This window comes from Pseudonaja textilis, chromosome 8 (genome assembly GCF_049901715.1).
Source record: "Pseudonaja textilis isolate UNSWEBS1 chromosome 8, rPseTex1.2, whole genome shotgun sequence".
Lineage (NCBI taxonomy): Eukaryota > Metazoa > Chordata > Lepidosauria > Squamata > Elapidae > Pseudonaja > Pseudonaja textilis.
In genome coordinates, this window is record NC_141997.1 from 43,895,845 (window position 1) to 43,909,599 (window position 13,755).

The 13,755-nt window shown below is 47.6% G+C and overlaps 1 protein-coding gene and 1 long non-coding RNA gene across 4 annotated transcripts in view; one reads left to right on the forward strand and one right to left on the reverse strand.

Moving 5' to 3' along the window:
• Positions 1 to 1,249: 1,249 nt before the first annotated feature.
• On the reverse strand, positions 1,250 to 6,232 carry LOC148125185 (uncharacterized). Its single transcript, XR_015744514.1, has 3 exons — positions 5,507 to 6,232; positions 4,272 to 4,315; positions 1,250 to 1,751 (listed from the first exon to the last, which is right to left on the reverse strand). It is a non-coding gene; the product is annotated as an uncharacterized LOC148125185 (long non-coding RNA).
• Positions 6,233 to 6,804: 572 nt separating this feature from the next.
• Positions 6,805 to 13,755, forward strand: part of PCDH9 (protocadherin 9) — a 799,375-nt gene continuing 792,424 nt past the window's right edge. Inside the window, exons 1-2 of one of the 3 annotated variants that reach the window (XM_087938035.1) lie at positions 6,805 to 7,686; positions 9,160 to 12,323. In XM_087938035.1, coding sequence (XP_087794161.1) covers positions 9,288 to 12,323 — 3,036 coding nt within the window. In that variant the 5' untranslated portion in view covers positions 6,805 to 7,686; positions 9,160 to 9,287. The remainder of the gene's footprint in view (positions 7,687 to 9,159; positions 12,324 to 13,755) is intronic. The other 2 variants (XM_087938037.1, XM_026705324.2) reach the window with 2 other exon arrangements.

Genomic DNA, 13,755 nt, shown 5'->3' on the forward strand with positions numbered 1-13,755 from the left:
AGCCGATCAGCTGGGACTTGGGAGGCAGTGTATAGATAGGGGCGGGTCCAGTCAGAGGTGGTATTTGCCGGTTCTCTGAACTACTCAAAATTTCTGCTACCGATTCTCCAAACTGGTCAGAACCTGCTGAATACCACTTCTGTAGCACACACTGATTGAAAACTTAGGAAAAGCATAGAGAAAAGATTGTTCTTGGAAATTATATTTAGCTTGCCGAATGCTTGTCAACCATATTTAACACACCATTCAATTTCCTTTCTTGTATCACCTTCCATTGAGATCCATTGACCAAAGTATATGTAAAAGTAATCCTTCTCCAGATAGAAATATTTTTCTTTCTTTTTTCTTTTTTAAACATAACCTGGCTCTTTCTCAGGTTTATTTTTAAGCCAAATGGTTCTCCTGCTTTGTGTAGCTGTTGTGTGTGTCTTTGTAGCTCTTCTGCGTCTTGTGAGAAGGGGACAATACCATTACTATTACAGTTCTTTTTTTAAAAAAAAAAATCAAAATATCACTGAAAATGTGCAGCATTTTCAATTTTCTTTTTAACCAAGTATCCATATTAAGCTAGGACTTTTAAATCAGTCTAAATCCAATGTATCACCTGATATCATTTATATCATTTATACCAATGTATCACCTGATATCATTTATATACCAGTGACGGCTAACCTTTTTGGGCTCCTAGGCCAAAAATTGTGTGCACGCTTGCACTCATGTGCTCACATACCAGCACCCAGAAGGCAATGCGTGAGTCCCCCCACCTCCTATGCATGTGTGTGCAATCCCCCTTGCCACCACTCCCTTACCTGCACTGCGCCTCACAGCTGATTTTCAGCCAGTTTGAGGCCTTTTTTTTTGGCCTCCCAGAGGTTTGAAAAAAGCCTCTGCAGGCTTTGCAGGTCGAATAATAGGCCTGTTTTGTCACTTCTGTATTACAGGAAGCATGAAACAGGCCTATTATTTGGCCTGCAAAGCCTGCAGAAGCTTTTTTCAAGCCTCTGAGAGGCCAAAAAAGGCTTCAAACCAGCTGAAAATCAGCTGTGAGGCACGCACATGCACAGTGAAGTAAGTTTGCCTGCAGCTCACATGCTGGCACAAATGGCTTTGTGTGCCACTGTGGCATGCATGCCATAGGCTCACCATCACGGTTATATACTTTTCTATACATACTGATAAAGTTGTGTCAGTCCTTTGAACCAATCACAAGAATAATAGAAATTACTGTAAAAAAAAAAAAAATCAAAGGGAGCCTACATCAGATTGTTATTTGATAAACAGAGTTTGGTACCCAGGTTTTCAGTCACGCCCTAGGCTTCCCCTAAATCCCCTGGGCAGGCTTTGTTGTCGTGTTTACACACCTGGTTCTTATGAGCTAAGAAAAAACACGACGATGAAAATGGACACAATGATGAAATTCTCCCAAGTAAATATATGAATGGATTCTTGTTTTCACACCTCTGATTCAGGTCACATAAATGGATAGGGAAAAAACTCCCAAGCCAGGTTATGCATCTTATCTTGGAGTTCCCCATTCATACAGAAGCTGTTCATTAAAATCCTGCTCCAAAGTTAAATAATACTGGCAGTCATTGCTGTTTACGTTGTAGACATCATTATCATCTTCATTTAGATTTCAAATGGCATCACGGGGGCCAATTTAATGGCTATCCTTCTCTTTATATTCAGAAATTGTCTTTTGTCAACCAGGGCTCTGCTTTTTGATAAACGCCCGGCATACTGTAGTTCCTCTAAAAAAAAATTACAAAACAAAAACAAACAAGCATTTCCAGTGGGACTTGAACTCTCACCAGATTGTAATAAAGAGCGACAGAAAACATTTATTTGGGGAGGTGCCTGCTAAATAAGTAAACTCCAACAACATCTCAGAGCGTTCTCATCTGACCCTTCGGAAAGGAAAAGGAGAAAGGTGTGTAGAGTCAACAGGAATTCAGACTGGAATCTGGGAAATATGAATTATAAATGAAGAGGCACGTGTTAAAGATAATGCTGAAACGGGTTCAGGAGTGCGAGAGAGCCCTATTTAATGTTAAGGTGGGCAAGGACTGCTCCTTTGGTCATTCAAAAGAGAGAACTGTAAGCAGTACGTGCATTTGGCTTCTTTCTCTTGGCCTCTGTGAGGCAGAAGAAGCTGTTCTAAATTTCCTATTCTTAGTCCAACAGCAGGTAAATAGTGAAGGACTGACCAAGTGCAGGTGATTATGCATTTGAAGGGGTACCTTGTCTTCTGCTTTTATTTCCACTGAAACACTTCTACTGACAGCTTTAGACAAAATCAGGGTCACTGGTCTCCTTTCCTTTCCTTTCCTTTCCTTTCCTTTCCTTTCCTTTCCTTTCCTTTCCTTCCTTTCCCTTCCCTTTCCTTTCCTTCCTTCCTTCCCCTTCCCTTCCCCTCTCCCTCTCCCTCTCCTCTCTTTCCTCCTCTCCTCTCCTTTCCCTCTTCCTTCTCTCTCCTCTCCTCTCTTTCCTTTCTTTCTTTCTTTCTCTTCTCTTCTCTCTTCTCTTCTCTTCTCTCTCTCTCCCCTCCCCTCCTCTCCTTTCCTTCTTTCCTCTCCCCTCCTCTCCTCTCAAAAAGATTTGACCACAGAAGGAAGGTTCCACGTCCATCACAATCATAACTGTGTGATGGAATGTTGTCCAGGTTCCCAGGAGGGAAGGAAAGCATTCCAAAGGAGCAAGAGACAACATAGTTCAGATCATTTGTGTGGGAGAAAGAGAGTGAAGACAGCTGCTCCCCAATAGTTGCCAGAGTATATCTTTTATGGGGTGTTAGCATGCTTTAGTTTGGCAAGATTCTGTCTGCGGGTGAGGAACAATACTGAAATCATGCCTTTTTTGTTTGTTTGTTTGTTTTAGGGGCTTGGCATCTGAGTCTTCTGAAGGAAGTCTTTATCTTGAGTTTACAACCCAAAACTTGATGAGGCTGATGAAGATATCAACCTGTTGCATCAACTATCAAATTCTACATATGTTACTCCAATCCTTTCAGAAGCTTCCATTAGCACAATTCAGGCTATGCCCATGAATGAAAACAGACCATTTGTCAATGAAGAAATGCCTTCAACTTGGCTGACTAGTTGTGATTAAGCAAGATGTGAGAGAACGGCTACAGGAAGATGATAATTTCTAATTTCATAGAAGGGGCAGGTAACTATCAGCCGTATGGTGGTGCTTTCTCTCCAGTCTTTTACTCAACCATTAAGAAGTGAACAGTACTCTGTGGAATTTCACCCCTTATCTTCTCCAAACCAGAACAATCCATTAACATTTGCTTTGTCAGTACTGCTTGTTAGCCATTTTGTACATCTAATCTATTCCACTGCCTTTTAACCTGCATTCCTCCAGCTGACATGTGGGAATGACATGTTCAAGGTATTGCTGTCAAAAGCTCCCTTGCTTTGCATTTCTGTCATCCAATATGAGACCTATAAATAGCACTATCTTGACCTGCTCTGAGTAGAATAAAGGAAGCAATCTCTTGAATCAAGGCAAATATGGACTTCACCCAAGGTATCTGGACAATAATCAACCAGGGAGCAAAACATCCCAGTTCCATACAATGCTGAGGAAATCCCAAATTATCTTATTTCTCAAGGTTAGCAAATAAACAAAGCCTACTGAAGAAATCTCCTAAAAATATTCTGGGGGTCTTAAAACATTACTAGTCTTCCAAGCCCTTGGTAGGATGGTTGTAGGATAGTGTTGTCCAGATACTTTAGAATCTTTTATTTGTTTCCTTTGTTTAAATTGTAAGCTCCACAGTCATTGTAAAGTGGGACAGCCTCCAAATTAATCAATTGAAACAAATAAACATGGTTTTAGATATTCAAATGTCTTGTTCAGACAGTAGAGTAACCCACAAACAACACCTGAGAGTTAAAAGCTTGACAAGGTAGACTCAGTTCTCCTTTGCTTACTGTCCCAGTTTCTGAAGGGTGGTGGGAAACTCCATTGTGAATGAGGAATCTCCTCATTCAGAAGTTTCTACTCAGCTTCCTCAGAGAAGCACTTAAGTACTGCTGTCCCCTGAAGCAGAACTTCAAGTCAAGTTTCCTTCAAAGAGACAGACCCACTCTGGCTATTGTGGTTATTCCCAGGCCATTTTTTTTTTTTTTTTTTTTTTTGGAGGAGTGGGGAGGCGGCATGAAAATGGAAAGGTTCTGAAATAGCCACAATGGAGGAATGGTTGGTGAGCATCTAGCAGAGATGGCAAAGTTGACTTGTTTTATTAGAGAAAGATGTACGCCTACCGTTTATCAGATTACTGGAAATCCCTTATCATATGGATTTCTAGCTGGAAAAAAAAAGAGGAATACATGATTTTGAAAATTAGAAAGAGTATTTTATGGATGAAAATGGTAAAACTTTAGAGACAGCGGGCCAAATATAAATATCAAGAATATCAGAAGTTGCTTCCTTATAATCATTCCTTTTTGCTTTCCTTCCCTTCCCTTCTTCTATCTTCCTTTCCGTTCCTTCTTCTATCTTCCTTTCCTTTCCTTTTTCTATCTTCCTTTCCTTTCCTCTTTCTATCCTTTCCTTTCCTTCTTTCTTCCTTTTCTTTCCTTCTTCTACCTTCCTTTCCTTCTTCTACCATCCTTTCCTTTTTCTATCTTCCTTTCCTCTCTTTTCCTTCTATCTTTCCTTCTTCTATCCTTTCCTTTCCTTCTTTTATCTTCCTTTCCTTTCCTTTCCTTTCCTTTCCTTTCCTTTCCTTTCCTTTCCTTTCCTTCCTTCTTCTATCCTTTCCTTTCCTTTCCTTTCCTTTCCTTTCCTTTCCTTTCCTTTCCTTTCTCCTCTCCTCTTGCCTCCCCTCTCCTCCTCATTCCCCGCCCCCCCATTTGCTCTTTTTCTTTACTATTTCTATTGTGGTTTTTTAATATTATATTTTCCAATAACATATATGGAAAATGGTGCCAAAGGGATCTGTCACTGACTTCTTTACCTTTTTCAGCTGTTGCTGCCAGTCAGCAAGTTACCTTTGACTAAATATCTCTGCCAGTCAACCTCTGTCTTGCTGCCAAATTGGCTTGAACCAGAAACTCCAAATTATTACAAGCCACAAACGTCAACGGGGTGAGAGATCAGGATAAGATCAGAAAATCGACTGAAATACTATTGATTAAACCCTTTTTCCTCATTTAGGAAGCACTGCTGTGTTTACAGTCACGCTCTGCTCTTCCTTGCTCCTATCAGGCAACTGGGTTCAGCCTGATGGGGTCGAAAAATTTGCACTGCTGGCTAAAGAGGGGTGTCCCGACGTAGCTCCAATCCTGGTTGCCCGTTTGCAGCCCGATTTCTATTCTGAGATGAATGAGTTGGCTTCTTGGTGCTTCACAGGGGTGATTCTCCTCGTCTGGGTACCCCAAGGAGCCTGTGATGTGAGGTTGGAGAGCAACTAATTGCTGGTTGCATTTCCCTCTGAGACTTCTCAATGGGAGGTAAAAGTCAACAGTGACGTTCTGGGAGCAAAGGGTTACCTTACCTCACCATTTGCTGTTTCTTCGTGCCATCTCTTGGCTTCGGCTGCTTGCAAACAGGTTGCTGGCCGTCCCCCTGAAGAAGGAGGGATGGACCCAGGAGTTCCGTAATTGGAAAGCCACGGATTCCCCTTGGGGAGCATCTCTTCGGAGCTCCTTCCTTCAGCTGAGCCAAGAGCCGAGCGGGGAAGCACCAGATCAGCATCGCTCTCCCTTGGACAGCAGAGTCGATCCCGCTGCTGTTGATCCTTCTCCCTCCAACCCACCCAGCCACCCTCGCAAGTCTTGCTTCCCAGGAACCGAACGGAGCCCAGTTCCCAATCCGGAGGGGCTGGCGAGAGAGGGGAGGAAGACGGCGGCAAAGAGACGCAATAATCTGCCGCCTGCGGTGGCTCCTCCGGTCGTGCGTCCGGCGCTCCGGTTCGGCTTGCTGCCGCGGCCTCCAACGGGGCAACTGCCCTCGGCTCAAAGCCGGGCAATTTTGCGCTTTGAGAGACAAGGCGCTCTTCGCATGTTCAGAGCAGCTCTTGCCTCCCCGGCTGAACAATTCGCCGACCGGAGCCAAGCGCGGGGAGTTGAGGGGGCGAAAATAGGTTCCCGAGCTGTCTCAAGGTGGTCGGTGCGGCAGATGCTCAAGTCTTCCTCCTCCTCTTCCTCCGTCTCGCTCACTCTTCCTTCTCTCCCCCTTTTTCCTTCTCCTCCTCTTCCACTCCTCCTCCCCCTCCTTCTCCACTTCCTCCTTCTCTTCCACCTCTCCCCTCCTCCTTCTTCCCCCCTTTTCCTTCTCCTCTCCCCCTCCTCTTCCATCTCTCTCCTCCTCCTCCTTCCTCCACCTTTTCCTCCTCCTCCTCCTCTTCTCCCACTCCTCCTCCTCTTCCATCTCTCCCTCTTTCCTCCTCCCTCCCCTTTTCCTCCTCCTCCTCCTCTTCTCCCACTCCTCCTCCTCTTCCCCCTCTCCCTCTCTTCCCCCTCCCTCTTTTCCTCCTCCTCTTCCCCCTCCCTACCCCCGTTTTCCTCCTCCTCGTCTTCCCCTTCGCTCCTCCTCCTCCCTGCCTCCCTTTCCCACCTCCTCCTCCTCCTCCGTCGCTACCGCAGCAGCAGCCTCCTTTAGCCATTCAGCACCTCGGCAAGCAAAGCGCTCGCCGCTCGGCCGCCTCCAGGCCCTGACCGACGCGCCCTTCGTCCTATCGGGCGGGCCAGCTGCACACACAGACACACAACACACAACACACACACACACATACACACTACCCCAGCCTCCCGCCCCCCCGCCCGTCCACCCAACCCGCGGCAAGGCGGGGGCGTGGCTTCCCCCCGTTCACGCCCTCCCTCTGGGCTTTCGCCAGAGTTATATCAAGAAAGCCAGTTCGGAGAGAAGCAGGCGAGAGAGGTGCCGAGCCGGGAGCGTGGAGCTACCGAACCGACCTACCGAGAGGCACCTTGGACGGACTTCCTCCGGGGCAGGAGAGGGACGAGGCGGCGAGCGAAGGCAGCGAAGGCGCGTGGGGAAGGGGAGCTCTGGACCCTCTGGGCGAAGTTGGGGCTCCCGGCTCCGGAGGAGGCTGCGGGCGCTCCTGGCCGATGAGCGCGGCATGGGGAACCGACGCGGACCGTGGAGGCGAGCCCCGGCGCTGAGAGGCAGAGAAGCGCCCCGGGCTGGCTGGAGGGCGGGCTGGCTGCCTCGGGGGGCTTGAACCGACCCGGCCGCCAGAGACCCTCACCCCCCACCCCCAAAAACGGGACCAAGCCCCACTTGGAGCATCTCTCCAGCCGGCCCAGAGAGAAGGTCCCGGGCGACGACGACGGCTGCAAGGAGCAGAAGGAAGGAAGGAAGGAAGGAAGGAAGGAAGGAAGGAAGGAAGGAAGGAAGGGATAAAAAAGGGAGGATGATGACGCCTGAGCCGGACGGAGCGGGGAATTTCTTCTCGGGACTTGCGGATTTGCCACCGCCGGGCTCCATCGTCGGGTTCCGGGAAGCCTCGCCGGCCTTCCCCGGCGCCGCTCGCTGATTTCTCTCGCTTCGCCGACTTGGGGAGTCCCCGAATGCGCCGCCGGAGGGCTGAGGAAGAAGCCGAAGAAGAAGAAGAAGAAGAAGCCGAAGGAGGAGGAGGAGGAAGAGGAGGAGGAGGAGGACGGCCGCCCGGCTCCCCGTTTGGCTTCCAGCAGTTGGAGGTGCAGCGGCAACGTAAGTGCAAAGTTGCAAGCTCTGGCAACAGGGCGGGAAGGGGGTTGCAAAGGGGAGCCAGGATCGCTGGGGAGAAGGAGAGAGACAGGGAAGCGATTCCCGCCCCCGCCCCCCATTTCTTGGCTGGGTGGTGGGTGTGAGGAGATGAAGAGAAGGTGTCAACACCCCCTTCCCCTGTTTTTATTTTATTTTTATTTCGGTTTTTTTTTTTGTAATTTTTATTTTGCCTGCGTCAAGGTAAGGTTAGGAGAGCTTCGGCATCGCCGCGGTGCTTTTTAATGCGGATGCCGGTGGGAGCTCTGGTCAAACTCTTCCCACTCCCCCCAGTCCGCTCCCCAATCTATAGGGGCGCCCCAGTTCTCCCTGCTTCCCTCTGCTCTGGGGGTCTGACCCAGCACTCTTTGAAGAGCTGCGGTATTTATGCCCGGCAGCGGTTTGCTGAGAGACCAGCGGAAGGGCATCCGAGGGGCTCTGCCAAACAAAACCCCTCCACGACGCCAAAAAGAGCACCCCTTCCCTCGTTTCTGCCTCTGCCTGGGCTGCTGCCCGGTGGCTTTCCAGACCCTTCCTAGCCCCTGTTTATTTGGAAGTTGCGTGGGGCTGGGGTGGGGGGGTAATGTCTGGTGATGAAGAAAGCTCAGCCGCCTTCTTCACTCCCCCCCAACTATTAGACGGCCACATCTGGAGAAGGTAAGGTTTGGTCTATCTGGGGGGGGGGGTTGAGGGAAGGCGGGAGAAGTCCTTTGGCTTCCTTCCTTTAGGTTAAAAAAAATCCCAAAAAGGTTAGGAAGTAGCCAGCAAGCAGCGGCAAGCTGCAACGGCTGCAAACCGTGATCAGTCTGGAAAGCTTCCTTCTGCAGCTGAGACCTTCGTCTTGCATCAGACTATCAAAGGCAACACAACCAGGTTAGGTAATTTAATTGGGGAGGGGGGTGTCTGGGGGTGGGTGGGAGGGAAAGGTGGGGGCCTGAAACCTGCTTCCAAGAAGCTTGAGCTCCTTTCCTTTTCCTTTTTAATTTTTATTTTTTTTACAACTTGCCTCCAATCGGAGGGGTGAGAGGTGAAAATAGCGGAGTGAATGCTACTCAGGGCTGTGTGCTGATTAGAGCAAGTGTGCCTGCCTTTCTCTGTGCGTGCGTGTGCGAGTGTGTGTGTGTGTGTCTGTGTGTCAGTGTGAATTGCATCTGCATCCTTTCCCCTCCCCGCCCCCACTCAATCTTGTAACTAGTTAATTTCATTCTCAGTGTGCACTCGGCGCTAGTGGCAGTATATTGGTGCATTCATGGAGCGGGAATTACTCTCATGCTTGCACACATACACAAGCAAGAAAGCAAGGCATGGAAGCAGGTGGCAGTGTTTCTCTTTTTGCATGTGTGTGTGTGTGTGTGTGTGTGTGTGTGTGTGTCTGATACTGTGTTTTTTTTTTTAAATTAACACTTCTTTACAAAATGTTGTGTTTGTGTTTGTCGGCAGGGACTGTCGGGAAACCATAGCTTGGATGTGATGCAGCCGGCCAGTTTCCTTTGGCAAAGAAGTCAGCCTTCCTTTGTGGACATCTTGGAACCCTAAAACCCTGAAGAAGGATCTATAAACAGATTATCATGGACCTGAGAGATTTTTACCTGTTGGCTGCTCTGATCGCCTGCTTGCGGCTGGATTCTGCTGTCGCTCAAGAACTTATTTACACCATCCGAGAGGAACTGCCTGAAAACGTGCCCATTGGAAACATACCAAAGGATCTGAACATTTCTCACATCAATGCTGCCACAGGAACCAGCTCTAGTCTTGTCTACAGGCTGGTCTCCAAAGCAGGGGATGCCCCTTTGGTGAAAGTCTCCAGCACCACGGGGGAAATCTTCACCACCTCCAACCGGATCGACCGGGAGAGACTCTGTGCTGGGGCTGCTTACGCAGAAGAGAATGAGTGTTTCTTCGAACTGGAGGTGGTGATCCTTCCCAATGACTTTTTCAGGCTGATCAAGATCAAAATCATCGTGAAGGACACCAACGACAATGCTCCCATGTTCCCATCCCCTGTCATCAACATCTCCATCCCTGAAAACACGCTGATCAACAGCCGCTTCCCCATCCCTTCCGCCACAGATCCCGACACGGGTTTCAATGGAGTCCAGCACTACGAACTTTTGAATGGGCAAAGTGTCTTTGGATTGGATATTGTGGAAACTCCGGAAGGGGAAAAGTGGCCTCAGTTGATTGTGCAGCAAAATCTGGACCGGGAGCAGAAAGACACCTATGTGATGAAAATCAAGGTGGAGGATGGAGGAATGCCCCAGAAATCCAGCACAGCCATCCTTCAGGTCACAGTAAGTGATGTCAATGACAACAGGCCGGTGTTTAAAGAGAGCCAGGTGGAAGTCCACATCCCTGAGAATGCCCCGGTAGGGACCTCTGTCCTCCAGCTTCATGCCACAGATGCAGATGTGGGAAGCAATGCAGAAATCAGATACATTTTTGGGGCCCAGGTTGCTCCGGCAACGAAACGACTCTTTGCTTTAAACAACACCACTGGGCTAATCACGGTTCAGAGGGCCTTAGATCGAGAAGAGACTGCCATCCACAAAGTGACAGTCCTGGCCAGTGATGGTAGCTCAACTCCTGCCCGGGCCACTGTTACCATCAATGTGACTGATGTTAATGATAACCCTCCTAATATAGACCTCAGGTACATCATAAGCCCCATCAATGGCACAGTGTACTTATCTGAGAAAGATCCCATCAATACCAAGATTGCGCTAATTACTGTCTCAGATAAGGACACAGATGTGAATGGCAAAGTCATTTGTTTCATCGAAAGAGAAGTGCCATTTCACTTGAAGGCCGTTTATGACAACCAGTACCTGTTAGAGACCTCTTCCTTGCTGGACTATGAGGGCACCAAAGAATTCAGCTTTAAAATAGTGGCCTCTGACTCGGGCAAACCCAGTTTGAACCAGACCGCCCTAGTCAGAGTCAAACTGGAGGATGAAAACGACAACCCTCCCATCTTTAGCCAGCCTGTGATTGAGCTGTCTGTTTCTGAAAACAACCGGCGGGGTCTCTATTTAACCACGATCAGTGCCACCGATGAGGATAGTGGTAAGAATGCAGACATTGTGTATCAGCTTGGCCCCAATGCCTCCTTTTTCGATCTGGATCGTAAGACGGGCATTTTGACAGCTTCTCGGGTGTTTGACCGAGAAGAACAGGAGAGGTTCATTTTTACAGTCACGGCCAGAGACAATGGGACTCCTCCCTTGCAGAGCCAAGCGGCTGTGATTGTTACGGTGCTAGATGAAAATGACAACAGTCCCAAATTCACGCATAACCATTTTCAGTTTTTCGTGTCGGAGAACTTACCAAAGTATAGTACTGTAGGAGTGATCACAGTGACGGATGCAGATGCAGGTGAGAACAAAGCTGTGACTCTCTCCATCTTGAATGACAACGAGAACTTTGTTCTGGATCCTTACTCTGGAGTTATAACATCAAACGTGTCTTTCGATCGCGAGCAACAAAGTTCCTACACCTTTGATGTCAAGGCTATCGATGGAGGACAGCCACCCTGCTCTTCAACTGCTAAGGTCACCATCAATGTAATGGATGTGAATGACAATAGCCCCGTGGTCATCTATCCCCCTTCCAACACGTCTTTTAAGCTGGTACCTCTCTCAGCTATCCCGGGATCGGTGGTAGCAGAAGTGTTTGCTGTTGACATTGACACGGGAATGAACGCTGAACTAAAATACACAATAGTCAGCGGAAACAACAAAGGCTTGTTCCGTATTGATCCTGTGACGGGTAACATCACCCTGGAAGAGAAACCGATGCCAACTGATGTAGGCTTGCATCGGTTGGTGGTCAACATCAGCGATCTGGGCTACCCTAAATCCTTGCACACCCTTGTCCTTGTGTTTCTGTATGTCAATGACACTGCAGGAAATGCTTCTTATATTTATGACCTGATCCGCAGGACTATGGAGACCCCTTTGGATAGGAATATTGGGGACAACAGCCAGCCCTACCAAAACGAGGACTACCTTACCATTATGATCGCCATCGTGGCAGGGGCCATGGTGGTCATTGTGGTCATCTTTGTCACTGTGCTGGTCCGTTGTCGTCATGCTTCCAGGTTCAAAGCTGCCCAGAGGAGCAAGCAAGGGGCCGAGTGGATGTCTCCCAACCAGGAGAACAAACAGAACAAGAAGAAGAAGCGGAAGAAAAGGAAATCCCCTAAGAGTTCCCTGTTGAATTTTGTGACCATTGAGGAGTCCAAACCCGAGGATGCTGTTCACGAACCTATCAACGGGACCATTAGCCTTCCAGCTGAGCTGGAGGAGCAGAGTATAGGAAGATTTGACTGGGGTACTGCACCACCCACCACCTTTAAGCCCAACAGCCCTGATCTCGCCAAGCATTACAAGTCTGCCTCTCCCCAGTCTGCTTTCCACCTTAAGCCGGACACTCCCATCTCGGTGAAAAAGCATCACGTGATTCAGGAGCTGCCCTTGGACAACACCTTTGTTGGAGGGTGTGACACCCTTTCCAAACGCTCTTCCACTAGTTCAGACCACTTCAGTGCCTCAGAGTGCAGTTCGCAAGGAGGCTTCAAGACAAAAGGCCCCTTACACACCAGACAGGTAAATGAGCACTTTTACTGGTCTATAAGTACTGCATACAAGTGCCCACTCAACCAGTATTAAAGTGCCAGGAGGAATTCTTGGCCTTCGGGATAACTTTTAGATTAGTTTTTACTTAAGGAGAGAGAGAGAGGAAAGAAAAGGGGTGACAAAGTTTTTTCACCTCCCAGGACTATGCATTTGTATTAAAAGAAAAAAAAAAAAAAGTGATCCCAAAGTGATACATCGACAACTTTTTTTGGCTTTGCTTTTAGGACAAATGGCACATGCACACACCCTCATTCACACCCATTCACCAACAGAGATGCACGCATGCACACAGGTACAAGGACTCGTGCTTAAAAGCAATGGTATCGTGTTTTTTTGTCAAAAACGTATCAGGGTAGGGCATTATTGAAGATTAAGAATGGGGCTTACGCTGCCAGGTTCAGACCAAGGAGGGGAAATATTAGATGGTCCAAAATGTTTCAGGGTTAAATATATTAATTTCCAATGGAAGAACAGTTGTATTTTCACAGGAGGCGGGTTTGACAGTTCTCCTCCCACCCCCGTTTATTTCCTGCTGATCTGGAACCATTTGTTACGTTACCGTTTTTTCAGGAGCTGATTTTTGTCTTCACCAAGGCTCAAAGGTTGTGTTGCACTGTGTTGGTTGGATAGGAGACAACTAAGCTGTGAGGCCATGTTCCTCTGTTCCGAATTACAATGGTTTCAGTTGTGTAGTAGTAAAACTATGTGTCTGTTAAGGAAGAGAAAAAAAAGTTGCATTTTATTGGTGTGTGCTTTTGTTTTGTTCATCTTCCTGTTTGAAACGGCCAAAGTACACCTTCAAGAGGAATGCATTTGTTTATAACGGAGGAAAAAAGGGGGAAAAAAACTCACCATGAATTATGCAGGGAAAAAAAAAATTCACTCCATTGCAAATACATTCTCTTATTAGCCCATAAGGGAGTTTTCATGACTCATTTTAAAGCTAAGAAGTCTGCCATAAAAAAAAAAAAAATAGGTCAAGGAACTTCATATTTCATCCAAAATCCAGTATTAGGGGTTGGGAGATTCTTATTCTTACAATGATGATCTAGGTCAAATCATTCCTGGCTAATAAAGATTTAAATGCAGTGCTGTCTTAATTCATTTCATTGGTGCTTGTCTTTCGTCACGAAATTAGAATGCAAGAATGCGCCTCTAGATGGCGCTACGGGACTGTGTTGGCCAAGCTGGCTGGCTGCCAATCGTGCAGTAGTTCAGAATTTTTTTGGGGGGGGGTGGGGGGAGGGGGAGGGATGGTTCAGGCTGGTACAGAAACCCAAAGAAATCCTTTATTTAATAACAGTCACGCTGAAGGGACCAGGAGATAAGCTAGCATGCTTTCTGGAGGCCCTGAGTGCTTCAGTTTCATTGCATCACTTGTTCAAAGGTTTAGCTGCCCAAC